This window comes from Lissotriton helveticus, chromosome 4_1 (genome assembly GCF_964261635.1).
Source record: "Lissotriton helveticus chromosome 4_1, aLisHel1.1, whole genome shotgun sequence".
NCBI classification, from domain to species: Eukaryota; Metazoa; Chordata; class Amphibia; order Caudata; family Salamandridae; genus Lissotriton; species Lissotriton helveticus.
Window position 1 is genome coordinate 45573890 of NC_136063.1, and position 26610 is coordinate 45600499.

The 26610-nt window shown below is 43.0% G+C and overlaps 1 protein-coding gene across 1 annotated transcript in view; it reads left to right on the plus strand.

Moving 5' to 3' along the window:
- Positions 1-24761, plus strand: part of LOC144826935 (GTPase IMAP family member 4-like) — a 274180-nt gene extending 249419 nt beyond the window's left edge. The window contains exon 5 of the mRNA XM_078685396.1: positions 23303-24761. Coding sequence (XP_078541522.1) covers positions 23303-23967 — 665 coding nt within the window. The 3' untranslated portion in view covers positions 23968-24761. The remainder of the gene's footprint in view (positions 1-23302) is intronic.
- The last annotated feature ends 1849 nt before the right edge of the window (positions 24762-26610 follow it).

The following is a 26610-nucleotide window of genomic DNA, read 5'->3' on the forward strand; positions in this document are numbered from 1 at the left end:
AATTATAATCAATGGGAACATTGTACAACCCCTCCAAAAGGAAGCTCAAGAACCTTTTATGACAAATATTCATACTTTTCAGGTTTTAACACAAGTAATGCTGAAACATTTTATTTCAAATTGTCAAATACGACAGGGACAAAGACCATGATAACAAACACGAAATTGATATAGTCAGACTCATTCTTTGAACAAATGAATACTTTTGGTTTTGATTATTGGGACAAAAATGTTGAAGTAAAAAGTGTTTGGGGTACAAAAGAATGGCAAGTACAAGGTATAGAATCTTTGTTTAGAGCCTGCATGATCCCAGAACAAATTATATTTTTAAATGACACTGTTCGACAAACTACCTGTCTTGGCCTAGCCAAAATCAAAGACTTAAATAAACTGTCTATTCCAAAACCAACAATGTACAGCAATAACTCTACAGATGAAGAGATAGACGTAAACTATGTATTAGACCAAAACAGAACACATCCTGATTGGAAACAGTGGTTGATCTGGCCCACAGATACTAATAACTGTCAAGACAGATTCCTGAACAAAACACAGGGGTTCAAACTGACCAGGCCAGACCCTAGATATCCCCAAAGACAACACCCAGGGATAATAACCACCTACAGTGTGGGCAAATTATGCCTTCAATGGCTACAAACTTCCACACTGGCAGAAATTAAGCAACACCTAACTTTACTTACTGATGGTGCTGACTTGCGTGATTTCATTATGGGACCACGCAAACAGCGTCAAAAACGTTTCATAGCAGCCTCTGTATATGCAGCATACAATGAGGCCTGGAAGGTGACTCAAATTGAAACAGCAGAAAGAATACGGGAAATTGACCGTATTCATTTGGAAAAATCACTTTCTGTAGTGGACAATGGGTTAATGACTCTGTCCTCCAGAATTTTTTCTTTGGACAGCATTGTGTCTTTAGCAATCGACATAATATCGCAAGACTTACTGTTGTTACAACACGGTCAGTCTCAATTGCGTTCTATTGTACAGCTTGGCTGGACATTACAAAATCTGCGTTCAGGCTATGTGCCTTGGCGTTTAATCAACACAACGTCACTATTCAATATCTTTAACCTTACTGATAAACAAATCAGTATGGCACAAAAGGGTGCTGATTATACAATCCTGAGCATTGAGAAACTCGAGAGATTACCAGTGACAATGTCAGAACGACCTGTCAGTGAATGGATAATACATGGGATAATTAATATTCCAATATCAACCTTCAGGTTTCAATACTGCCAAAAATATATACAGGCTGGCATGTACGAAAAATTGGGAAAAGGGTACATTAAAACAACATGGAACTTGCCCTATTCACATGCATGTGTCAGTAATAAAGGACAGAAAGTGTTTCTTAGTGGCAATAATTGTGCAATGTCACTAAGCGGTACACTTCTGTGTAATGGAATTAGTTTGCATGGAGCCTGTGAAGGGAACTCAAATAACCTTTCATGTCACCAGCTAGGCGCACCTGCAACAGAGATAGAACCATTCTTTCAAAGACTCTATAATGGGAGTTACATTCTAATTGTAGATCGCAGATGTTGTAGTCTTATGCCCGGGACTCCTTATCTCGTAACTACGACTGCGAAGGTCAAGTGCTGTGGACACTCATTGTTCCTCAGCTCCTTTCCAGACAGGGAGGCAAGGGCATGGCCCAACTTGAAAATTACTTCTATTCGAATAGATACTTTAAGCAGAATGAAAACAGTGCTTCTTCAGACGCCGACCAGGCTCACGTCATCAAAAGAAACGTATGATCTCCTAGTCGCAAGGACGACTGCAGAGATTCACTCTTTGTTATCAACTAATTCCCCCATACATTTCGCAGAAATCCTGAATGAAATCTTAAATATTTCTGATACCAGTGGAGTCTCAAAGGTATTTAAGACAGTATTCTCGATGGCATTAACACCATTCAAAGCCATACTGGGTATTTTTCCAGATTTCGTCCATTCGATTTTAGGCGGACTTCCCCTCATTTTGGGACTAATTGCAGGAATCCTATTCTTGGTCCTAATATTTCGTTATGGCAAACCGTGTCACAGACAAAACACCTGCGACAAGGGAAGAAACAATCCGAGCCATTGGATACCGGGACCGGATATCAAAAATCCTGGGACTATCCCGGCTTAGAGACCTGAACATGACTTGGTTTCTTTCATTTCGACCAATGTGGCATTGATGTGTTTTACCTGTATTAAGGTGCCTGCTATGCGGAGAAGAATGCGTGTTAGACACCTGTCTGACGCTACAATCGGATGCGCCAATGGATGCAGAAACATTGTTGAGTCCAATAAAGGCTCATGCTTTGTGCTGCCCTCAACGGCTACCAATCCTGATGACGGCATTCGTCGAAGCTTCTTCACTACGATTAAGGGGTAGTGAAGTTCAAGATGAAAGCAGCATCGATCAGGTACGACCTTCTGTCAGCAATACTAATCAAAACGTCAATGGAGACAATCATGCGCACGAATGCATGGTTACACCTTTTTCCGAGTTAGTGGAACTCTCCCAGGAAGCTGTTGACAGCTTTTTCGACAGTCTAAATGATATGATGTTCTCACCAGAGCAGAAATAGAGACTTTTGAGCAAGCTCGCACACGGCGTTCCCTGAATTTGGCCTTCAACTAGAATAGCAAAATACCATGAACAATTTTCCCTCCAGTTCACGGACAGCAATTTTTTTTCAGCAGCCCCAAAATATTTTTACGAATTTTTCGGGACACTTATCTTCTGCTTAAAGTAAGAACTATTCTTAGAGAACTAAAATTTCTAATTTTAGATACTTTATAGACATTAGCTGCCCGCTGGTATGTTCATATTTATTTTATTCTGTGATGAAATGGTCTCGAACCTTTTTTCTGTATTAAGAGCCATTTCATGTGTAAATTCTCATATACCAATTAGCAATAATGTATACAAATGCGTGATTACTTTAGCATTATTCTACAGCTTGAGTGCATATAATACATGTGACTTTTTCCGTATATTAGATAATTTCAAAATACATTTATGTATTTTGGGGTGGTAAGGTATACACTATACTCTACAGTATGTTTTACTATGCCTAGATTAGTAAATATGTCCATAGTTAGCGTGGAGTGGGTGTGATGTATTCCTATAGGTTCTGTATCGATCCCCCTATTCCTGACCCTATTCTGGTTAAAAAGTTAACTAGCAGCCATCCGATGATGCAGAAAACCCCCATGATGCAGAAACCGTTATCTGATTAAGCCACACTACGGCACAGGAACGTGTTATCTGATTAGGTCATAACGCTTGCCATCTAATTAGACAAGCGATATTCCTCCAGCCCCTGATAAGGCATACGGAGTTCTCAAAACAAATCAAACCTATGACAACCTGGGAAAAACCCTGCGGCCATTGTTTTGATTTCATCGAGAACTTCAACAAAAGAATGTGCTAACGACCAAGTCGTATGACATCCTTATTGACGTATCTATGTCCATCCTTACGTCAATCTCGGCACCTTAAAGGTATAAATATTACCGATATTGCCCTATGCAAACACACGCGGTGGTGACGAGATCGGAGCAGCCAGACTTGCCGAAGCGAGAGCAGAGCAGACCCCGCTGGCGCAGCCCCGCCTTCCTGACGCGCTGAGAACGACACGCTGCCTTTCTCCTGCTGAGAAATCCAGCTCCGGCGCTTCCGGGTAGCCCTCGCAGGCAGCCTGGAATATCGAGACCAGAGACGAGAGATACCATCCCTCATTCATCCTAGATTCCAGGTACAGAACTGAATAACCCCTCGCAGAGAATTCTTTAGTCAGTCACTTGGCAAAACAAACTTAACTTAAACTGTAACTTTCTATTCCTGCCCACGTATTAGGCTTAGGTCAGGTACACGGGGTAGGCGTAGTTAGAAACACCAGTTGAGTACGATTAGTCAAATGTATATGTGTATGTATCTATTTTATTCATTTTAAACCTTCATATGGCTTAGAAACCATATCAATGTTTTTACAGTATTATTTTATACTTCTGCTTTTAATGTATGCACTTTACTTAACCATAAGTATTGCAATAATATCGATCCATTTCTCTTGTATGAGAAAAGAGACTGATCAATAAATACCATCTTTTATTGAACACGCCCGTCTCTTCCTTTTCTCTACAATCTGGTGAGACTAAGAATGCACGTACTGACTGAGTAAAATAAGTCGTCTTTTGTTTTCACACGACTCTAGAGATACACTCTTGATTAGGGGAGAGCAAAGTTGTCATGTTCTATGGTGGTCAGAAACTAAATCCCTTCTTGTCTATCCAGGGAGGTTCAACTCCTCCTTGCCTATTCGAGAAAGTTTCTAGTGAACTCTGAGCTAGCTGGCAAACCCAAAACTTTAAGTCTAATATCGACAGTAGTAGACCTAGTTAACGTCTGGTCTAGGCCTATACTATTAAAGGTATTATTCCAATGCGCAGAGCCTATTGGGATAATAGGAACTACACTACAATACGAAAGGACCAATCTCCTTTGTTGTAAACTCCTATTTTGAGACCTCAGCAAGAATTTTCTCTCTGATTAAATATGTTTTAATGTTGACTAGAATTCTTCCCAGGGTTTTTTTCCCCTAATCTTTTAGTGAAGGAGTCTCAATGAACTTTCTGTAGATCCTCTTCTAGGGACTGTTCCTTTATTTCTGGGTGGAGTTCTCCATGAAGATTGATGACAAAGTACCTTTTGTCCCACCCCTCAAGGTCTTCTGGAACATTTAAGATCTTAATGTTGTTTTTTCTTTTTGCGCTGTTCTCTAAGCTTTCCTGTTTATCCGTCAGTTCTCTATCCCTCTGTTTTAGCCTTGTAAATTCCAATTTATTTTTATCAACTTGCCTTGAGAGGTCTTCCACCGCCGCTTCTACTACTCCAACTCTTTCAATAATGTCATTGATTTTTTTCTTCCATTGTTTCGCAAACCTCTTGGATCTTTTGCTGGTTACTTTTAGATACCGTGAATTTTTCTCTGATTCAGTTATTAAAGTTGTTAGCAAAACCTCTGTGGAGGACTGACCACTCCGACTGGGCTCTTTATCTTGTTCCCTCAGCCTGTACCTCTGTTGGGGGAGTTGACTCAGTGAGACCTCAGGCCTGGGATTAACTTGAGTATAAGTACAGTCATCCTGTACCATTGCCAATGGACTAAACCTGTTTTACAACAAGGTTGTATTATTACTCGCCTCAATTTCCGCCGTACTTATCGCACTAACCTGGTTGCCGGAGGTCGTAGGGTTGAGATTGGTGCTGTTATTTACTGCAGCTGAAGTGGTAGAGGTGGAGATAAGGGTAGGAGTGGAAGTTTGAATCTGAGCTTATACTTTGAAATAGGTATGCAGTGATTGTGTTATTAGAATGTTAGCCGGTTTGTCTGGTTTAGCCAATTTTTATTTCTAGGGCCTTTTTTACCCTCCGTTGAAGAGGGCTTCTCTGCTAACACCTTTTTATTTTACTGTGGAGGGGGATAGGAACGAGCTGTTACAGTTTTTTGATGGTAGGAGTGCAGTACTGAAGGGGTAGACACCTCGGTCATAACCTCAGTGGGGGACTGGTCTTGTTCCAAAATACCTCGACTTCTAAGGGTGTACCTATTCGGACTGCTATTTTCGTGTAATTCTCCTGGAACCGTCCTCCTACAAGATTGCTGGTCTACACTATTTGCGCCTGTTCCCACATTAACTAACAACTCCCTAACACCCTACTTCCTTCTCCTTACCGGGGTCATTGAAGGAAACTTTGTAATATCTGTGGGTTTAATTTCAGAAATAACTCTGCTGCTACTGTGCTGCTGCACAAAATCACAACCGGAGACACCTGGAACTATCCCCAGGTTCCAACTCCCCTGGAAGCCGGCTTTTGCTGCAACGAGCTGGCCTCTGGCGATCCGTATCACTGCCTTTGCCTAGAATCTGCCCTGCGGTGGTCCCGCTAGTACCGCTGCCACCACGCCCTTCAAAGTGAGAGAGAATGCCGATGAAAAAACAGCCCGTGTCTCCCCTGAAGTCATTGATTCCTCATTGCGGTAGGTCCACATCCAAAACTGGTGTTTTTTGTGCTCATCTACTAAGAGAGAGGAACGCCAGCCCACTCGTCCAATGTCTTTTAATGTCCTCATGTCAGCACTCATTTCTCAGGTTTTGCCTGCACAGCGCATGTGCTGTGTTTGTTTGACTTTTCCTCCGCCCTTTATCTCATCTCCCCATAACTCCAACCATTTGGGAGAACGTTTTTCTTCTTTGTCCTTCGTCCTTTACCTAATTTACCTGGCTTATAGTACCATCAGTAACAGCACAATATATTGCCTTTCTGAATAAACAAGTCATAATACTTTCACAGAGTTTCAGTAATTTATATTGCACAAATGCTCACCATGCTACAACTTGAAACAAAAAACAGTTTATTATTATTAATCAAATAGGTGAAACCTAGTGCATTTACCAATGTCTGTTTCTCTATACCTTCTCTCCTTAGTTGTCTCCTAAACTCGCACTCTCTCTGCATGCTTGATGCACTCCCTTTTTGTATCTCTATCTCAATTCTGTTATATTCACTTTCTTCTCTCACTTTATTTTTCTCCCTTCAAATATTCTCCCCATCATCCCTTTTTCTGTCTCTCTCCTCAGCTGCTCTCTTTTGTGCTGCCCTGCTGGGTTCCCCTCCCCCAGCCCTATTATCTAAAATCAATATAAATAAAAAAATAATAAAAAATGCTTTGTAGTGCAATTTGTTTCTAGATTAAACCATCTGGAAGATAGGTGATTCAGTGTTCTTTTCCTCAGCCACAGGTAAACTGGCAGGCTTCTCCCTTGGTGGTCAGTAGACGTTCCCTCTATAACCTGCAAAGGTTAGAAACTGATCTTTGTTCTGATGGACCTGAGATGCTCTTGCAGAACCTCGCAGGGCTTTGCAGGAGAGGGTTCTTTATCTAAATCTCTGTGACACTTTACGAGCTTCAAGAAGCAGCACTTCTTGCAAAACCTAGCTACAGCTGCAGGAGTTACCCCAAAAAGACTGTATGGGGCATTGCCTGCCTGCCATTACCAGAGAGATGTGTGCAATGTCAAGCAATGGCCCCTTTTCAGTCTGTATTTTTTAAAGTGGAGACATTGCAATCAATACCACAATCATACATTACTATTCATATTTTTTTATATCTCTTTATTGGTATTTGAAATATACATTACAAAAACTCTATATATAGCCTCAGAGATACACATTTATAAGCATCAACATTTTGTGCACAGAGGCTTAAGTGGATAAGATACATTAATGCACAAGGGTTTACTCATTACTACAAACTCAAACCCTCCATGGAGTCTTCTCTTACTGGCCAAAAAAGAAGGAAAGTACACCTATATTTTGTATACAGGGAGGGGGTATGCAAACAGACAAAGGAACGCAGGGAAAAAAAGGTCTATTTGCCTCCGTATAAAATCTGGTCATCCGCATATACGCATTTATCACTTCTCACAATATAAATAGCAAAAAATTAATGTTTGCACCAAATCCTACAAAGTCAAGGGTATCACAATGTACTACCAGGCACATATACAAAGGGTTGTTTAATTTAAAACCTCCCTGGGGGTTACAATCTAAAAATTGTGTCCCCGAGTAAAGTGAGTCATTAAAAAGAGGTACAAAACGGGGTGGTGATGGACAGAGCATCAGAACCAATCAAACACTCACACCCAGTCAAAAGATCTGGGTTTGATCCATCACCGTTCTTTAGTCCACTCTGCCACCCCAGTTCAGACATGGCTATATGCAAATCAGTCTGACCCTGTGCCTCATGGGAACAGTCCAGCCCGAACTGCCAGGCCATGCCTTCCCTGGACCGGAAACAAGCTTCAGAGGACCGGCTTCTGGCATTCCAGCTGTCTTCAGCCCGGCTTGCTTGAATCCAGTGGCAAAGTGAGCAAGGGACTCACGTCTGAGCATACCCTGCCACACTTATGGCGGCCAAAAACGGTACAAAAGGGGGTGGTGAAGGACGGGGCATCAGAACCAATCAAACACTCACACCCAGTCGAAAGATCTGGGTTTGATCCATCACCGTTCTTTAGCCCACTCTGCCACCCCAGTTCAGACATGGCTATATGCAAATCAGTCTGACCCTGTGCCTCATGAGAACAGTCCAGCCCGAACTGCCAAGCCATGCCTTCCCTGGACCGGAAACAAGCTTCCGAGGACCGGTTTCTGGCATTCCAGCTGTCTTCAGCCCGGCTTGCTTGAATCCAGTGGCAAAGTGAGCAAGGGACTCACGTCTGAGCATACCCTGCCACACTTATGGCGGCCAAAAGCGGTACAAAAGGGGGTGGTGATGGACGAAGCATCAGAACCAATCAAAAGTAAAGTAAAGTAAAGTCCACATTTGTAAAGCGCACAATCACCCGTAAGGGTCTCTAGGCGCTGGGGGCCGTCGGGAAGATTAAGCGAGCTATTGCCCAGAGTCACATGGTGCTGGGCTAACCTGCCGCCGGAGCCAGGGATAGAACCGTGGTTCCCAGATTCCAGCGTCAGTCGCCCTGGCCGCGGCGCCACACCTCTCCCAATGTCTGAGCATACCCTGCCCCACTTATGGCGGCCAAAAGCGGTACAAAAGGGGCTGGTGATGGACGGAGCATCAGAACCAATCAAACACTCACACCCAGTCAAAAGATCTGGGTTTGATCCATCACCGTTCTTTAGCCCACTCTGCCACCCCAGTTCAGACATGGCTATATGCAAATCAGTCTGACCCTGTGCCTCATGGGAAGAGTCCAGCCCGAACTGCCAAGCCATACCTTCCCAGGACCGGAAACAAGCTTCCGAGGACCGGTTTCTGGCATTCCGGCCATCTTCATCCCGGCTTGCTTGAATCCAGAGTCGACACAGCGTTTCGGCGTACAACAGAAATTATCCACCTTCTTCAGGACTAAGACATTTCTTTTATAACAATCTAGGTACAAAAATGAAAAAAACGTATATTTAGACGCCTGGCGACCTTTGTGAACCCTGTTTTTGCATTGTTATTTTCTAAGACCTAACTACCAACAATTACCATAGAAAAACTAAAAACATCTTGCATAAATGTGCAAACACAGGCAATGTTAGGTTAAAGCTGGCTTCCTATAGTGTTGCCACTTAGATACAGAAAAAGTGTGGAAAAGCAAATTAATTCTAGTGTTTATTTGGGATAAAAAGAACAATTCGTCCTTATTGTACTATATTTCTCAGTAATAACTATATTTCAAAAAGCCATTTCATTGAATGTTTACCTTATTCAAATTTGTAGGGATTATGGTTCATCAATGTCATAATGCCTAGTGTGTTCAATATATCAAATGGCTCTTTGATTGCCGCCTTTGAAATGAATGAAAATTCAAAGTGTTATTTAATTGAATACCTTGATCGATAAGGGGGGGGGTCATAAGTTTGTATAACAATAAGATTTACCTATTAGGTTATTTGAAATAAATTGCATTTCCCTGTATGGGTTGCTTGTTGGAGCCACCGTCTTTTTGTAATAAAACTTTGCAGGCGACAACTCGCTGGTCTCGAGTTAAAACTGCAAAGGATAATCACCCCTTGTTTTATTATAGTTACACATTGCTATCTTTATTTATTTATTTATTTAGACCAATGTTTTAATGCTCAAACTTACCCCTCGGTCTCTATTGGGATATGCAGTTAGTATCTACCCTTTGTTTTTAATTAAGACCTGGGGCACTGTAATTTGAAAAGAATGACGATATATTCAATATTATGTTGGTCTCCATGCTTTCTGAGAAAGAATCACCATGCTTATCTTATTAAAAATGTATTACAAATTTATGATTGCGCATTAATATAGCTTCAGTGATAAAGCACGTACAATTTCATTGATAGTGATGCAGTTTCTATACTTGCTGTAATTTTCTGCAGGAACAGGGTTCATAAATTTTACTTATATACTTGCAAGAACGTTTTGAGAATAATATTAAAAGCATTGCATTTAAATTAAAACCGCATGCAGTCTCTTTCGTAGTGGTGAACTTTCTATGCGTATTCCAGGTATCCGCCCGAGCGAAGCTCGTGCATATTTACTATATATTCACGTGAGTATTACATGTCTTTCGTGCACCTGTTAAGTCAAAGACGTGGTCGGCATTTGAAAGTATTAGCAGGGCTCGTCCATATTTATTGTTTGTTAGCGTCAATTTGGCAAGCCTTTCGTCCGTCCATTAAGCTCAAAATATAATCGGCATTCGAGAAACGAACTCAAAATACTCAACAATTTAATAATTTAATAACCCAGTTCTGAGGCCATATCTCTTTTACACTATTACTTATTCGCGGGAATGCTCGCTTTATCTATCTGGGGTCTGCATACCTGTTAAAATCATAGCGGCCTTCCTGCTCCAACAGTGTTTTGGAAGTGTTCATAACAAATAATTCCGGAGTCAGCTAACGTTTAGGCAGAACCGGGATACCTAACCCGGAAGTATAACGATCCGATGTATAGGTATAGAATGTCCCCCGTGCTTTGAAACTATCTTTTGTATTAATATTTATGTATACATCAATATTTAGGAAACGGGGCGGAATTTCACTGGCCCCTTGTTCAGTGATACATCGGTCTTGATACGAATCTAGATTGGATAAACGATTACTGGCAGCCATCTTTGAATATCTAAATCGGCTATCTCCACATATTGATCCAATGCAAACTAAATCATACTAGTACTACTTATATTACAGCATTTGGATATCTTTTTTTAAAAAAAAGTATTAAAAAAATGTTATGACAACAGTAGCATGGCTCGTTGGTCCAAATATACGAGTCAAGACTAAGTGAACATTCTCGATGGCCATCTTTGACTGTCTTCTCATTTGATTTCAAAGCATTAATACAACTTAAAAATTATCAACACATGATGTTGTGACAACGATGCAAAGCGTCTTCCCAAATTTACAGATTTTTTCAAATTTCCACACAATAGTACTATGTGTGTATTATAGCCACGGCTCTAAAGGCTAGTTGAGGGAGGACCCAAAATAAACATGTTTATCCTTCATCACATAGTCAAATTTCGTAAGTTGCATTGTTAAAAAACATTTTGATTTATACAGTTCTCATTATTAACATTAGTCCCCATGAAGGTAACAAACAATAACCAGGACCTACTCTTCTCATTATCTATATACTTCATCGGCATTATTCAAACAAACTCATCACATGTGCAGATGTCAAATGTCACTTATTCATTTACACATTGCGGTTCACATTGTTTATTATCTCATATTAACAGAGCGACTGTTTCTGCCAGGGAAATTGCTGGAGCGTGTACACCTCATTTTTTTACACGACTAATCTCTCCCATTCCTCTTTATTATTCAGGTCGGTTGTGTATGTATTAAAATAGGACATTTAAAATTGTTCACGTTTATTCCTCTTTACAAAATTATTGCCTCCTCTAGCACTGTGTAGAATCACCTCAATTCCACACCACTTTAAATCCTCTATTGTATGATTATTAGTTTTCTGCGCACAGAAAAAGATGCAGAAATCTGGCCAAAGGGTCGAACCACCAACAGGGGCATATCAGGGGCGTAAGGCGCTCTTCTTAGCACTATAAGGACTACCTTTTCCTATATGTCCGCCACATGCAGGACAATTTAGGAGCAAGTCAAGGGTACCTGCGCTCCCAGCATCAATAATGCAGACAGCGCCCTGTATCCACAGGTCCCCACCAGAAGGGCCTTCTCCCAATTTTCATCACCGTCTAACAAATGTACCGCATGATGCTGGTATGAAGCCGCATAAATCAATTCCAGACATGGAACCTACAGCCCTCCGTTCTGCCATGTTCTTATCAGAATGACCAATCTGACGCATTTGCATTTGGGTCTACATAATATATCTGTCAGTAGCCTGTCTAACGTAATAAAGAAGGGTTGGGGAACTCCTGAAAAGGGAGTACTGCATCGCATAAAGGCATATGGGCCGGATCACCATTTTAGTCAGCGCAATCCTCCCCATGCGGGACAATGGCAGCTCTCACCAAAAGCGCACCGACCCCCACAAACCCTCAATTGCTTTCCCGATGTTTAGTGCTAAATATTCCTTGGTCATGTCCGCCAGACGGACTCCAAGATACTGTGGTGCGGTCCTTACCCATGGGAGTACCACCTACGGCAATCCCATGTCTGGGAGCTCAGCTAGTCTCCCCATAGTAGTTTAGGCTTCCCTGAATTAATCAGTAACCCAGACATGTGTCTGAATCTCTCCAGGGCATTCAACAACATCGGTATTGCCCAGCAGAATTTCGGATATATACCAAAGTGTCATCCGCATACATGAACATCGCATGATTAGTCTCTCTAAGTGGGTTCCCAAAGACTTCCATCTCCTTCCGTAAACCTGCCGCTAGGGGTTTCTTTGCCATAGCAAAAAGGAGCGGTGACAATGGGCATCCTTGTCTCGTGCCAAGCTGGAGCGGAAAGTCCCGCGATACCAACCTCCATGTTCTAATTCTAGCACTGGGCTCCAAGTATAATAACTGCACCAATTTCATGAATTGTGTTGCAACGCCCATCTTCCAGGGAACCTCACATCACTCATACTATTGAAATCACTCACATCAGTCATACCATTTATATAACTCACAATACTCATGATATTGAAAAAAGTCACTAAACATATCCAATTGAAATCATTTACATCACTGATAGCATTGAAATCCCTCAAAACACTCATACCATCGAAATCACTGACACCATTGGAATCACTCACAGTACTCATACCATTGAACTCACTCACATCACTCATGACATTGAAAACATTCACACCCCTTATGCCACTCCCATAATATGTTGTACCTCATATATTTCACTCATACCACTATCATCACGTGTTTCATTTATACCACTCACGTAATAGCAGCCGGAGAATGAACTTCAGTCTCTATTCTTGATTTCCTCCATGAATCACGTGATGTTTGCAATTAAATGTATTTGTAAACAAGAAATCCAGAAAATGCTGGAAGAATGAAAAATTATAAATATCAGGCAAAAATTATAGGTCCCACCGTATCTAATCTATCACCCTTACCATACTTACCTGCCATATGGTACCTAACCTACCTACATTATGTACCCATCACACCTAACCCATTCGCCACCACCAAAAATAGCCATAGTACAATACATAACAACACATATCTATCTGTTATAACTACCATACCTCACTTGCTTTTTTACTTTTTAGAGGGATCCCTGTGTAGCCTTCACTATCTCCTACACATATACTTCCTCCCTCTCTGTCTTGTTGCCTCTCACATCCTCAGTGTGCTTTGGCATAGGTTATGAATGACCCATGTGCCTTTCAGCCAATATAGTGAATGCAGTGCTGCTTACCTTTGGCAGTCATTGCCACTTGTAAATCTCACATTTATTACAAAAACATTACAAGAATCCCACCCTTGTGTGCATGGCTGTGTATGCTCACAAGGGTGGTGATCATTACATGCTTTAGGCATAAAGTTTTTAAAAAGTTTCAATGTAAGCCAACTATGGTGACGCTGATAGGTCTGATCCAGCACCAGACTGGTTGGCTTTGCCAACGCTTGTTTGTCCATGGTTCTCTCTTTAGCAATAGTGTTACCCCTGCAGCGTCTCACTGGAGAACCCCTTCCACTGCCCCTGTTAAGTTTCTGTTGTAGAAAGGTCAGACGTCATGTTGCTGTTGAATGGATGAAGTCTTTGCTCTGTTTGCATGGTCTCAGCCTGGGGAGCTTAGAAGCTGCTTTGTGGCGCTCAGTGTTGTTCCATGGAGAAAGGTGACCATAGCAGGCTCCCCAGCCAAAACCTTATATTTACAGCAGTACTGTAAGAACACGTGACAGGTCGTAGGTCACTGTCTCATGGTTGATAATATGAACAAACAGTATGTCTGCATCCACTACATCGACCTCTGCATTGTAGTGTATTTATTTACTATTCCTACCTCAAAACTCCTTATCTCTATTTAGCCTACGGTGTATATGCAGTGGTCGCAATATGACTGATATGTGATACATGCCTTAGGACTTAGTGCACCACCACCACATGACGCTTTTGTTCTTTATTAAACCCACACGGGCTTGTGAACACAACAACACTCCACACAATCCCCCACAATCATTGTGGAAACTGTTATAGGTGAGAAGCATTGGCTTTGATGATAAATGGAGAAGAATGTTGAATTCACTATAGTGTCCTGCTGTTTCACTGCACTGGAACCTCGCCCTTTAGCATTACATGTTGAAGAGATGAGAACCTGTACTTCGAAAAGGCAACCCCTGTGTCCGTGTGTGTGACAACTGTGAGCTATGAGTAACCTGTGTGTCATCATTATGAGCTGTGTGTGACCTCTGTGTGTGATCTGTATGAGTTGTGTGTTTGAACTGTTGTGTGTCTGATCTGTGTATGGATAATCTGTGTGACAAGAAGCCTCTTCTCACATAGACATGCGCTCTAAATAACATGAAACATTGCAGTGTCTTTTCTTTACATCAGTCCATGAATAATCACACTTGTAATCCAATCTTTTGTCTGTTGTTGATTACTTTATTTTTCAAACATCAGTTGACCATCATATTCATTTCATATGAAAGCTTCGTATTCAATTGACGTGGTGATTTGCAATACCCAATGCATTTCGGGTCAATTACACTGACCCTTCATCAGGGGTCTGTAAAAGGAACAAAAACAGGACCTTGGCAGTCAGAACACAAAAACATTTATATAACATTACATCAGCAGTTACAAAAATACACAAACTGAATAAACAAAAACAGAGCTGTAAAGCAAACCTAATCACTATTTGTGATGCTATGGCGTATGTGAACAAACTCAACTGGCCAGAAAACACAAAAAGGATCAAAAAATCAAACTTGAAACGCATAAGTGGTGTAAACAAAACCCTACCACCTAAACATATTATCCAAATGGAACAGCACCAAAAGTCAACTACAAACTAACCTAAAACTCAACATCATGGACGAACACTTACTTCTGCAAATCCTTAATCAGAACGTTGGCTTGACAAAACCGCCAAACTGCTCACGCTGAACCGCCGTATAGTTTGAACTAGATAATCAGCCAATGCTATGTTGTTATATAACAACGTGACATCAGTCACGTGATATGAGTATAAAGGCTTCAAAATGGGGCGGAACGCCGCCACGATTAAAAAAAGGAACCGGAGCAATAAAGTTGACAAAGTTAACTACGGGGCCTAAATCACATGATGTGAGTATGACAGCTTCTAACTTGGGGCTGTACACTAAAAAACGCACTGTGAAAAAAGGAAGAAAAACAAATGAAGATGCGAGAGTTAAACATAATTGTACCAAAATACCAATAAAACTTCAAACCAAATTAACTACAACCGGCACCCGGTGTATACAAGCTAACGTAGCAACTGCAAATTATATAATATACATAATCATAATAATAAATAAGCATGGGCGGATTTTGCGGATTGGCAATCCGCGAACTTGCGTATTTACGGATTCGCAATCCGCGAAGATCCGCGAACTCTAGCGGATTTGCGGATTTTTCCGTTTTTTGTGTTGGCGCGTGTTCGCGCCGATTTTGGGACAAGTTCGCAATTGCGAACTTACTTTTCGGCTTGCAACGGCCGCGACTATGTTGTTTCTACGTCTGGTTTATCATCACAGGTTCACAGCACCCTCTGTTTCACCACTGCCACCCTCTGGGACACCCATGCCACCCTCTAGTACATCCTCACAGGCACCTATTAGGTTTATTTATTACTGTAGATTATGGTGGTTGAAAAAAGCTAGCACACCTGCCCTTCTTCAACTGCCATCAATTAATTTGTGTTTCATTAATGTGTCAGTAATTTTGAAAGTTCCAGTCTGGCTGGCACCTGCTTCCTTCCTTATCTGTAATTTGCTTTTTGTTGCAGTGAAATTTTTTTTTTACAGGACCTTTATGGTGCTATTCTATGAGCCTGCTGTTTGGGTCATAGCAGGGTCATAGAATTGTTGCAAACTCTGGAGGGGCCCATCAGGAAGCACTACCTTGAATGTTACTAATGTTAAGTTTGAACTTTTGCACCTGCTCATTGCTTTCATTTTAGCTAAAATCGTTTTTTTTGCAATTTCGCGCGTTATTTGGGGCGCGAATCCGTGCGAGATCGATTTCGGAAGCCGCGAATACGTGCGAATACAAAATTGTTTTTGTTGCGACGTGTATGTTCGCGTGATCTTGCGCGTGTTCGCGAGGCGCTTCTAGCTATTCGTTTGCCAAGTTACCCTATCGGTCGTACACGGGCGCGGCCATCTTGTTGGCGTGACGTAATTCCGTTTCCGCCCGCTATGTGTAATCTCGCAAAGTGTGCTGCTCGCTAGTACAATTTCGCGCGTACTCGCAAGGAAAATCTCGCGCGAACTTACCCACGCGGTCGTGAACGGGCGCGGCCATCTTGTTTCTCATTCATTGCTATGGTTCTGGGCATGCTTTCTGTATCCTCTCTCAATCTCTGCCATCCTTTGCTTGTTTGAAGTTTTTTTGATCTAATTTTACTTATTATTTAACCCTCTATTTTTCTAGCTCTATATTTTTGTGTTTTCTGCAGCTTTTATTTACTTTTAAACTACTTTTTTAAACTCTTTTCTTTTCTTCTTCACTATTCTATTTCTTCTTTATCATTTAAGTTTATTTCTGCCCAGACCATGGTAAAGGGAGCCGGGAAGCACCCTGAGAAGGGGAAGGGTCCCGCACCCCGTGCCCGGCTCCCGTGCGGGCGTTTAAGGGGGGAGCAAGTGGTCCCGAGGGAGATCTTCAGCGCGGAGGAAGTGGCGGCACTGATCTTCCACGTCCAGCGCCGCCTCCCCAAGACGATCCTGGGAGGCGGCAAGATCGCGACCGGCTATGGCATCCGGGAGCGCCGCCAGCGGTGGGAGAAGGTGTGCCGGGCCATGTACAAGATCTCTGGGGTCCGGCGCACATATAACCAGGCCACCCACCGCTGGACCGATGTCATGGACCGGGAGCGGGACTTGCTGGACGCGCTCGGCGTAGAGGTCCCCGGGCTTGGTGAGTAGTAGTAGTAGTACATTTACTACTCTGTTTTATCCTGCTCTGTTATTTGCAAATCTTTGTTCTTTACCAAGAGCAATAATGCTGCCGATTACATTGAGGTAAATTATATTTCAAAATCTTCTATGCATTTCATTTTCAGGTGCACTGCTCTCCTTCTCAGTAGCCTTGCTTGCTACTATGCTTCTTTGTTTTGTATGTTGTGTTCAGAAGCATTTCATTGGCCTGAGAAATTATGTATGAGTGTACTGTAAAGAAAAGAACTGCGTAATGCTAGACAGTAAGGGTCATATTTTCAATTACCGGCGCATCCCTGCAAAGTAGCAGGGATGCGGCAGTAATTGTGTGCCATGCCACCACCACCCATTGGCCCAAAACGTCACAGAAGCCTTACGCATCTGTGCCGTAAAGGCAGCGCATTGCTGGAGTTGCGTGCCAACGATGGCGCAGCTCCAGCAATGCTCTGGGGTACCCTATCTCCCCAATGCTGCATCAAGCCGTACGTCGGCTTCAAGCGCGCAGGGTTTGAGTCATGCATCATTGTCCTAAAAATGACTGATTGACATCTTGTAGATTTCCCTCAGCCACTTTTAGGATTCGTTCCTGCGCAGGTACGCCCTCCCTTGCGCCGGAACGCCCCCTGATGGCGCAGGGCTTTACAACGTGATGCATCGCCCATATGCCCATATGTGTTTTTTTTTTTAATATATACGCCGCACCAACACCATGGCGAGTCTTTTGTTCTGCCGCTGCGTCAGAAAAGGCACGCAACAATGGAGGAAAATCAGCCGCAACTTCCGCAAGGGACTTATAAATCAGCCCCAACAGACTGAAGTCCAGTGTCCTTCCTTTAGACAGTCACATGGCTATCAGAAGAAATAGTGGCGGTGGTGGCGGGTGGATTGATAGTTTGAGTATTCACTGATCTGCAAGCAGGATGGACTTTGTCTGTCACGTGTTGCGCACTACTGCCTGCAGTGCCAGGCCTAGGCAAACCTCTTTAGTAGTCTGTTTATTGAGTTACATAGGAACTTTCTAAGTCAACGTTCCGCAAATCAGGCAATACGAATAACGTAGTATACCACATGAGATAGATCCCGTGGAATAGTTGTCTATCTATTTGCTATTTTTCCAAAATATGTTGTTATTGTTCTTTTGAAATGTTTGATTTGGTTGAAAAATCTCATCCATGTTTTATGGTTTTTCTTTCTTTCATGTTGTACATCAGCTCCCCCCAAGGGCAAGAGGACACAGGAGGAGGGTGCTGAGGATGCAGGCCAGGATCGGGCAGGCGAGGGCTCCTTTGCTGGCCCCAGTAAGTTTACATTTTACTAAACAGTACCTATTTTTTCCTAGCGTTCCTCATTCGATTTTTTCTAAATCGTCTTTGATCTTCTTGTAGACTGGATATAAATTCTTATCCTGCCTCGAATATGACTCCCTGTGGTATTACTAGACTATTCTTATTAGTCTGTCTGTGTAGCTAACTAAGATTGGACATTTGGCAATTCCATTGGACTCCCATTATATTCAGCAATACCTCTATGCACTGTCTCCTTACTGACTAGATAGTGTGGCAGAGTCATTCAGCTCCCGAAGTCACCGATTATAGATCCCCAATGATCTCTAGATTATCGTACGCAGGACAAGAGAGTAGTACGGAGTCACAGCACAGTCAAGAAGTGTCAGAGGCACTCATGCTTGCAAAAATTCCAAAACCTTTAGCTCATCCACTCTAGTCTAGAGGAACAAAAACCACAGAGTCTATTTAAGTGTAAAAGCTTTATTAAAAGTAAACACATTTATTAAAATCTACTTTGTCATAAAACTATTTAACTGTAAACGGAAAAGTGGTTAGTGCTGACGATTAATTGGACACATTTCTTGTGGTCGAGCCGAACTCTCACCTAGTTTGAACTTGATCCTGGTCGTGTTCTTAGGACTCAGGAGTCAAGCTTCTGTCTGTTAGGAGAAAAAGTGGTGCGTGTTAAAAATCAAAAGCAAGCATTCATCAGTTGTGCATAAAAGTGCAGCAAGACAACAGCCTTCCCTGGAAAATGGGACATTTTTACTATGGAGTAGACAGTCACAAATTATTACATTGTATTCTGTTTTTTTAACATTTCTCCTAGACCAAATATTATATAGTAGTGAGTGGTGTATTCTAACTTTCTTAAATGTACTTTGTAGGTGTAACATCTGTTTAAATTCAAGAAGACACCCCACAGAAAGACTAGGCCCATGCAACACTCAGTCACCACCCCTGGGCAAAGGGCCCCACCAGCAGGCCCAAAAAACGACAAAAAACAATAAAATCAGCACAATCCCAGCCCATCCATGGCCTCAATGGTGTTTAAATTCAAGAAGACACCCCTCAGAAACACTAGGCCCATGCAACACTCACTACCCCGGGCATAATGGATGAAAAGTAGGCAAAATAAGTGCAGGCCTCAGACACTGCCTCTCCTCAAAATGGCCCCTTACACCCCAGGCACATGTTGCCTGTACCAGCCAGCACTCAAGATGGCCACCACCACCACCCACATGACCAGTCCACATCAACAGTACACCCCCAAAAAACAGAAAAACAGCCAGAAATCACCACAATCCAATGCCATCCATGATGTTTACATTAAAGAGAGTGAGACCACACCACAGGCACACTCAGTCCATGCACCACCCACCACCCCTGGGCAAAAGGCCACACCAGCAGCCCCCCAAAAACGACAAAAAACAATAAAATAAGCACAATCCCAGCCCATCCATGGCCTCAATTATGTTTAAATTTAAGAAGACACCCCACAGAAAGACTAGGCCCATGCAACACTCACCACCCCTGGGCAAAGGGCCCCACCAGCAGTCCCAAAAAAAAGACAAAAATCAGCACAATCCCAGCCCATCCATGGCCTCAATGGTGTTTAAATTCAACAAAACAGTTGTATCATGCACCCCTAACCAACCCTGGTCCTACTGGATACTGTGGCTACCCACAATATAATTTATTTAATGTTCTGAAAAAGTTCCAAAATTTTACTTGCAGCAACTGTAATGCCCCAAACAAACTTACTTGTGAAAGTTGATTTCTAATCCAAAAGTGATCCAAAGACAGTCAAAAAGGCCTCAAATCCAAATATCCAGCAGCACCCACAAAAAGTAATCCTTCCAGCTCCAGATCCAAATGAAAGTGACCAGGAGATGGACAAAGCACTGGGAGGAGCCTGCTGGACAGGAACAGGAAGTTGGAGACTGTGGGGCACTTCCTTCCTCCCCCCCCCCCAAAATGGACTCCTTGCAAAAAAAAAAAGCCATGCAAATGTCAACCTGAGGAGTGATTCTGATAAAAATCATAATTTTCTGAAGGCTTATCCTGTTTGCTGGTGATTTTCTTGTGCGAAATTGCAAAATCTCTATTTCGCAAGTGCGAGATTGTTCCTTTCCGCCGCAACTACGTGTTCGCAATTGCGAACTCTCGCGAGGTGTGCTGTGCAAGGTGGCAAGCCGCGAGTACGTATTCGCGGGCGACAAACTCCCGCGGGAACACGCAGCAAGATCTAAAATGGCGCGTCACTCGCAAAGAAAAACAACTCGGCAAACGCTAAAATGACGGAAAGTGAACGCCGTGCACCACGCCGCGCGCCGCAACCAAGCAAAAAATCCGCCGCGAGCGGATTCACGGATTTTCGACAAATTCGCGAGCGTTCGCGGATTGCGGATTTGCCGAAAATCCGAAAAATCCGCGAGCGGAGCGGATTTTACGCCCATGCTTAATAATAAATAAAAAGTATTCCATCCTGTGTGTGTGAGAAAAACATAGTGGTTGAATTCATGTGTAAAAAAACTGAATTGAACCTTAATGAATAATAAAACATGATTCAATGAATGAAAATCAATGTACATTCGTATTACATAATAGAGGGGGCAGAACAGTATGTGTAAGCCAATGTCGGTACCTATACATGCAAAATTCATAAGAAACACGCAAATTCAATTCCGTCATTCATCCCAAAAGGGTGTAAAGGGTTCAGTTTTTGTATCCAATAAAATTCAGATCTTAAAAGCTGTTTAACTGGATCCATATTGCAGCGTTGGGGAAGTATCTCCAGAATGGTGAACTTTAGTTAGGATATTTGATGTTTAGCTTCCAACCAGTGAGTAGCCACGGTCGATTTTGTAATTTTTTGTCGAATGTTTCTTTTGTGTTCGGATATACGAACTTTCAATTTCCTTTCCGTTTGGCCGACATAAATCTTGCCACACGGGCATTTGATAGCATAAATCAAATGTTTAGAGTCACATGTACCAGAATATTCCAAATTAATTGCATTCCCCTTTGTGGGATGCATCAACACATTTTCTGGAATTACGTTGTTACAGTGTACACAGTTTTGACATCTGGACATCCCTTTGTGCGTGCTAGACTTTTCTTTATGAGTAGTCAAAAGTTCTTTCAAATTTTTAGATCTTTGAAAAGCAAAGGTGACATTATCACTGTATAGTCCCTTCAAAAAAGGTTCAGCTGTGATAAGTGACCAATGACGGTTGATTATGCTTTTGATCTTTGGTGCAACAGTAGAAAATTTCAACACACAGACTGTTTTTTGGCATTGGAGTTCCTGCTTTCAAAAGAGATTCTCTAGGCATTCTGTTTACGCGTTGTACAGATTCATCAAGCACTTCTTGAGGATATCCTCTGTGTCAGTATTTCTTGATTTGATTTCTAAAAACTTCATGCAGTGTATTGGAATCTGAGGTAATCCTTTTGAGCCGGATGAATTGTGATGTTGGAAGATGTTTTTTTAGAGTGTCCAGATGAAAACTCTGATAAAGCAAACTGGTGTGCCTGTCTGTGGGCTTCGTGTAAACTCTGGTATTAAGCTTGTTGTCTGTCATGGTGATTTGTACGTCTAGAAAAACTATCGATTGCTTGTCAATCTAGTGAGTGAATTTAATCCTTTCATTTCGAGAGTTGATGATTTCCAAATTTTTTTCAAGCTTTTCTCTGTTACCTCTCCAAATTAGAATATATCATCAATGTAATGTTTGAAGATGATCAGATTTTCAGTTCACGCAGTATTGTTCAAGATATGGTCAGTTTCAAATTTTGATTCTTTTTGTGTTTCCGGCCAGTGAGTTTGTTCACATACGACATAGCATCACAAATAGTGATTAGGTTTGCTATACAGCTCTGTTTTTGTTTATTCAGTTTGTGTATTTTTGAAACTGCTGATGTAATGTTATGTTATGTTATTTTATGTTATCAATTGTTTTGTAGCGCGCTCTATTATTCCGAGTATCCAGGCGCGAATGTTATATATATATTTTTGTGTTCTGACTGCTAAGGTCCTGTTTTTGTTCATTTTACAGACCCCTGATGAAGGGTCAGTATAGGGTCAGTGTAATTGACCCGAAATGCATTGGATATTACAAATCGCCACGTCAATTGAATACGAAGCTTTCAGGTGGAGAAGCGTGGCTCAGTGGTTAGAGGCGGCAGACCCGGAAGCTGAGATCGGCCGTGGACCAGGGTTCGATTCCCCGCCCCGGCGGGTCTCGGGCTCAAAAATTCCACGGACTCGACAATTCTCTCTCCGGTGCCTACTCGACTCACGGGGTCACACTCTGCGACTCTGGGCAATAGCTTGCTTAATCTCCACTACGGCCCCTCGCGGCAGGATGCCTGGCCTTCACCTTGTGGATACCCTGACGGGGTATCTCACAGGGGAATACCAGGACGGGTTCCCTAAGCAAGCGCTTAGATACCGGGTTGGTGTTTTGCGCTATATAAACACATGTACATTTACATTTACATATGAAATGAATATGATGGTCAACTGATGTTTGAAAAATAAAGTAATCAACAACAGACAAAAGATTGGATTACAATTGTGATTATTCATGGACTGATGTAAAGAAAAGAAACTGCATTCTTTCATGTTATTTAGAGCACATGTCTATGTGAGAAGAGGCTTCTTGTCACACGGATTATCCATTTACAAAGGAAATGCCAGACACAGTGCGACAGACATAGCGCCTACACAAACTTTCTCCAAAACCACATTAAACTTTGAATATTTGAGTGCACAGGGACAACATATTTTTAATTTATGATCTGTGTATGACATGTGGGAGCTATGTGACGTTGTGTTACCTCTGTGGTCTCTGTGTAACATGCGCTCTTTTCTCTTCCCAGGGCCCAGTGAGCTGAGGATGGTCCTGGTCGGGAGGACGGGAGTGGGGAAAAGTGCAACAGGAAACAGCATCCTGGGGCGGGAAGAGTTTGATTCCAGACCATATTCAAAAGCAGTGACAAGTAAATGCAAGGAAAGGTCTTGTCTAAGAAACGGATGTAGGATAATAGTTGTCGACACCCCTGCACTGTTCGACCCTTTGGTTTCAAATTCAGCAATTGCCCGAGAGATCGCTAAATGCTTAGTAAAGTCGGCCCCCGGCCCCCACGCCTTCGTCCTGGTGCTCCAGGCCACTCGTTTCACCCTGCAAGAGGCGAGGACCGTCCAGGACATCCAGACTCTGTTCGGAAAAGGGGCCGCACGGTACACGCTGGTCCTGTTCACACGGATGGACGACCTGGAGGCTGCTGGGGTCACCCTGGAAGAGTACATCCGAACCTCGGATTCCAGGCTGAGAGCGGTGCTTGAAAGCTACGGGGGCCGCTGTGTGGGCTTCAACAACCGGACTCAGGGGGCGGAGAGGGAGCAGCAGGTGGAGGCGCTGATCTCAATGGTCCAGGGGATGGTGCAGGAGAACAGGGACTCCTGTTACACCACAGACATGTTTCAAAATGCTGAGGAGCAGATCAAGGAGGACAGGCGGAGACCAGAGAGCTGGGCAAAGTGATGAACAGCTGTCGCCTTCCTGGAAAAGGCAAAGAAGAGTGTCCTGGAACATCAGAGAGTCACTGAACAAGATATTCAAACACTTCGAATGTAGCGGTGAACATGGAAAATGAAACTGCAGCTCCCTAGCCATAAGCTCCCGGGTCCTCTGCTTTTATTTTCACTGCAAAACATCTTGGGTTCACACTTATTCACTACCACACTCACATTTATTCGTTGCTACACTCACAACTATTCACTGGCACACCCACACCCATTCACTACCACACTCACAGTTATTCACTGCTACACTCGGCACCTATTTTCTTAAGCAATTCGAAAGGAAGGACTTACCAACCACTACCAGGGGCGAGTCCTCCTCAATTCCCACTCTGCCCTCATAACTGCGTTCTTTTTACCTTTTAATTATTCCACTGAAAATGTGATTCAGTGCCTTAAAAGGTCAAAGTTTATTCAATCATACCATGGTTGTACATTTTACAAATCATATGGTTATTCATGAACATCCATGTTATCGCATCCTTTTCATTGTCTTTGTACATTCATTGTTGTTGTTCACTCACAGACTGTTTATTTTGTGAGGTGCCCTTGTGTTGGTCCTTTTTGTCTGCAGTACCATTCTCCACCTTGCTACCAAATCATGTGGGCGCCCGTCAGGACCTGCCTGGACTGCAAGCGCCGTTCTGCTTGCCCTGCACCATTTGTTGGCCACTCACCTGCTCCTCAGGCTCCCTGCAGTGTGGCATCCCAAGGATCCTGTGTGAGCATTTCATCTACTCTGCCTGTGGTCATATTAACTGCTCACTTAATGTCCATGCTGCACATTTCCTGATCTTTGCAATCTTTCTTGCTTGCTGTATGGACCCATCCTCTTCAATTTCCCGGGAAGGGAGAGTCCCTTCTCTGGGTTTCCGATTCACAGGTCCATGCTTCAAATTGCTACTGACTTGAAGGGTGTCCGTCAGGACCTGCTGGGGCTGCAAGTGCTGTCCCGCTTGCCCTGGACCCTTTCATGGGTTCTCCCTGCTCCCAGGTGCCCTGCCGTGTGGCATCCCAAGGACCTTACTTGAGCATCTACTCTATCCTTCCTGAGGCTGAGTCCTTTCATTTCACTCCCTCGGTACTCCAGCCATGAGGCATCCCAAGGGTCCTGTGGGAGTATCACATCTACTCGTTCTATGGTGGCACACCGCCCTTGGCTCCATCAGTACCCCTGCCATGAGGCATCCCAAGGACACAGTGTGAGCCTTCCATGAACCTCTAGTAATTTTTCTCTCTTTTATGTATCTTTCCTGGGTTTCTTCCGCCATGCTACCTACGGTTTGAGGATCGGTGGGAGCTCCCCCCTGTTCTCCACTCCCGTCATCTTACAGAGAAACCCATCTGCTCAAAGACCCCTACAATGTTTAAGTAAAAGTGTGACTGTCCCCACCCCTGTCAGGAGTCCCCTATCCCAACTACCTCATTCTGCTGACTTGCCATTGTCAGCTCTGACTTGCCCAGACTTCCTTGTATGCTACCCCGTGTATGTTACTCCTGTCCTGGAGTACTCATTTTGCACTAACACGAACATCTGCACCAAGGGGAGTCAGTGGGCTACCAATGAGGTAAAATGCGCTAGGGCTTAGTCGTGTTGAGGGGGTCCTCTTTATCTTAAGCACTGATCTTTAAGTCACTTAACCCTTTACTCAACCTTCATGTAATGAAGGACTGGGGGAATCGTTTGCCCTAACCATTAACGTTGCCTGCAGCTCTCTGCTGTCGGTAATGGCTCACCGTTCTCACTTAGCCGTCTTGTTATGACTGTCAGTCATGCACATATCTCCTTGTCAAGGCAGTAGCTCCTGCAACCTCGTTCTCCCCATCCTAACTATAGTCAACACTGGCATTTATCTCCTATAAAACAATATATTCCTTTCTCCAGTCTGTGCTTGACGACTGCTCCTTTTTTTATGGCTCAGTTGAGTGACCACATATTCTGCAGCTCAGAGTTCTTCATTATTTACTCAGAGCACGCCAGTTTCTGCTTTGAAATATGCCAACTATTTGTCACAATCTGAATACAATAAATGCTTTTTTCTGTAGTAAAACTGCTACAATTGCTCTAATGGTTAACTAGAGGAAACCTAATCGATTGCCCTACAACCTGCGGCGGAATACACTGCAACCACAGCTCAAATGATTCACTGTGCTGCTGCTGGAACTTGACCTCGAAGGCGGTAGGTTCGAAATTACATGCTTGCTTGTAAGCAACGCAAGAATTTTCTCTACAACATATCTCGGAATGTTAGACGCCACACGGCACCGCATAGGGTGCTCTGGGTGCTAAACTCCAAAGTTGAGATATTATTCAGAAAGGACAAAACAGATCTGTTCTTCTATGCTGCTTGGGTCAAACATTCTTCAGAGAAGAACTTGGGCCGGAAATGCAAGAGTGTTCCCAGTCATACCTTTTTATAGTTTGCGGAAGCACAGCTGCCCACTTCCTTTCCTTGAAAATGTGTGGTTGTTCCTTAAACATATTACGTAATAAGACTGAGAATTTTGACCTGGGAAGTGCGCGTGCCTCGTTTACATCGCAAGTGTTAGATTTGGAGGTCTCTAGTTGGCAGAGGTAGGTCCCTTTGACCAAATAGGGACCCTT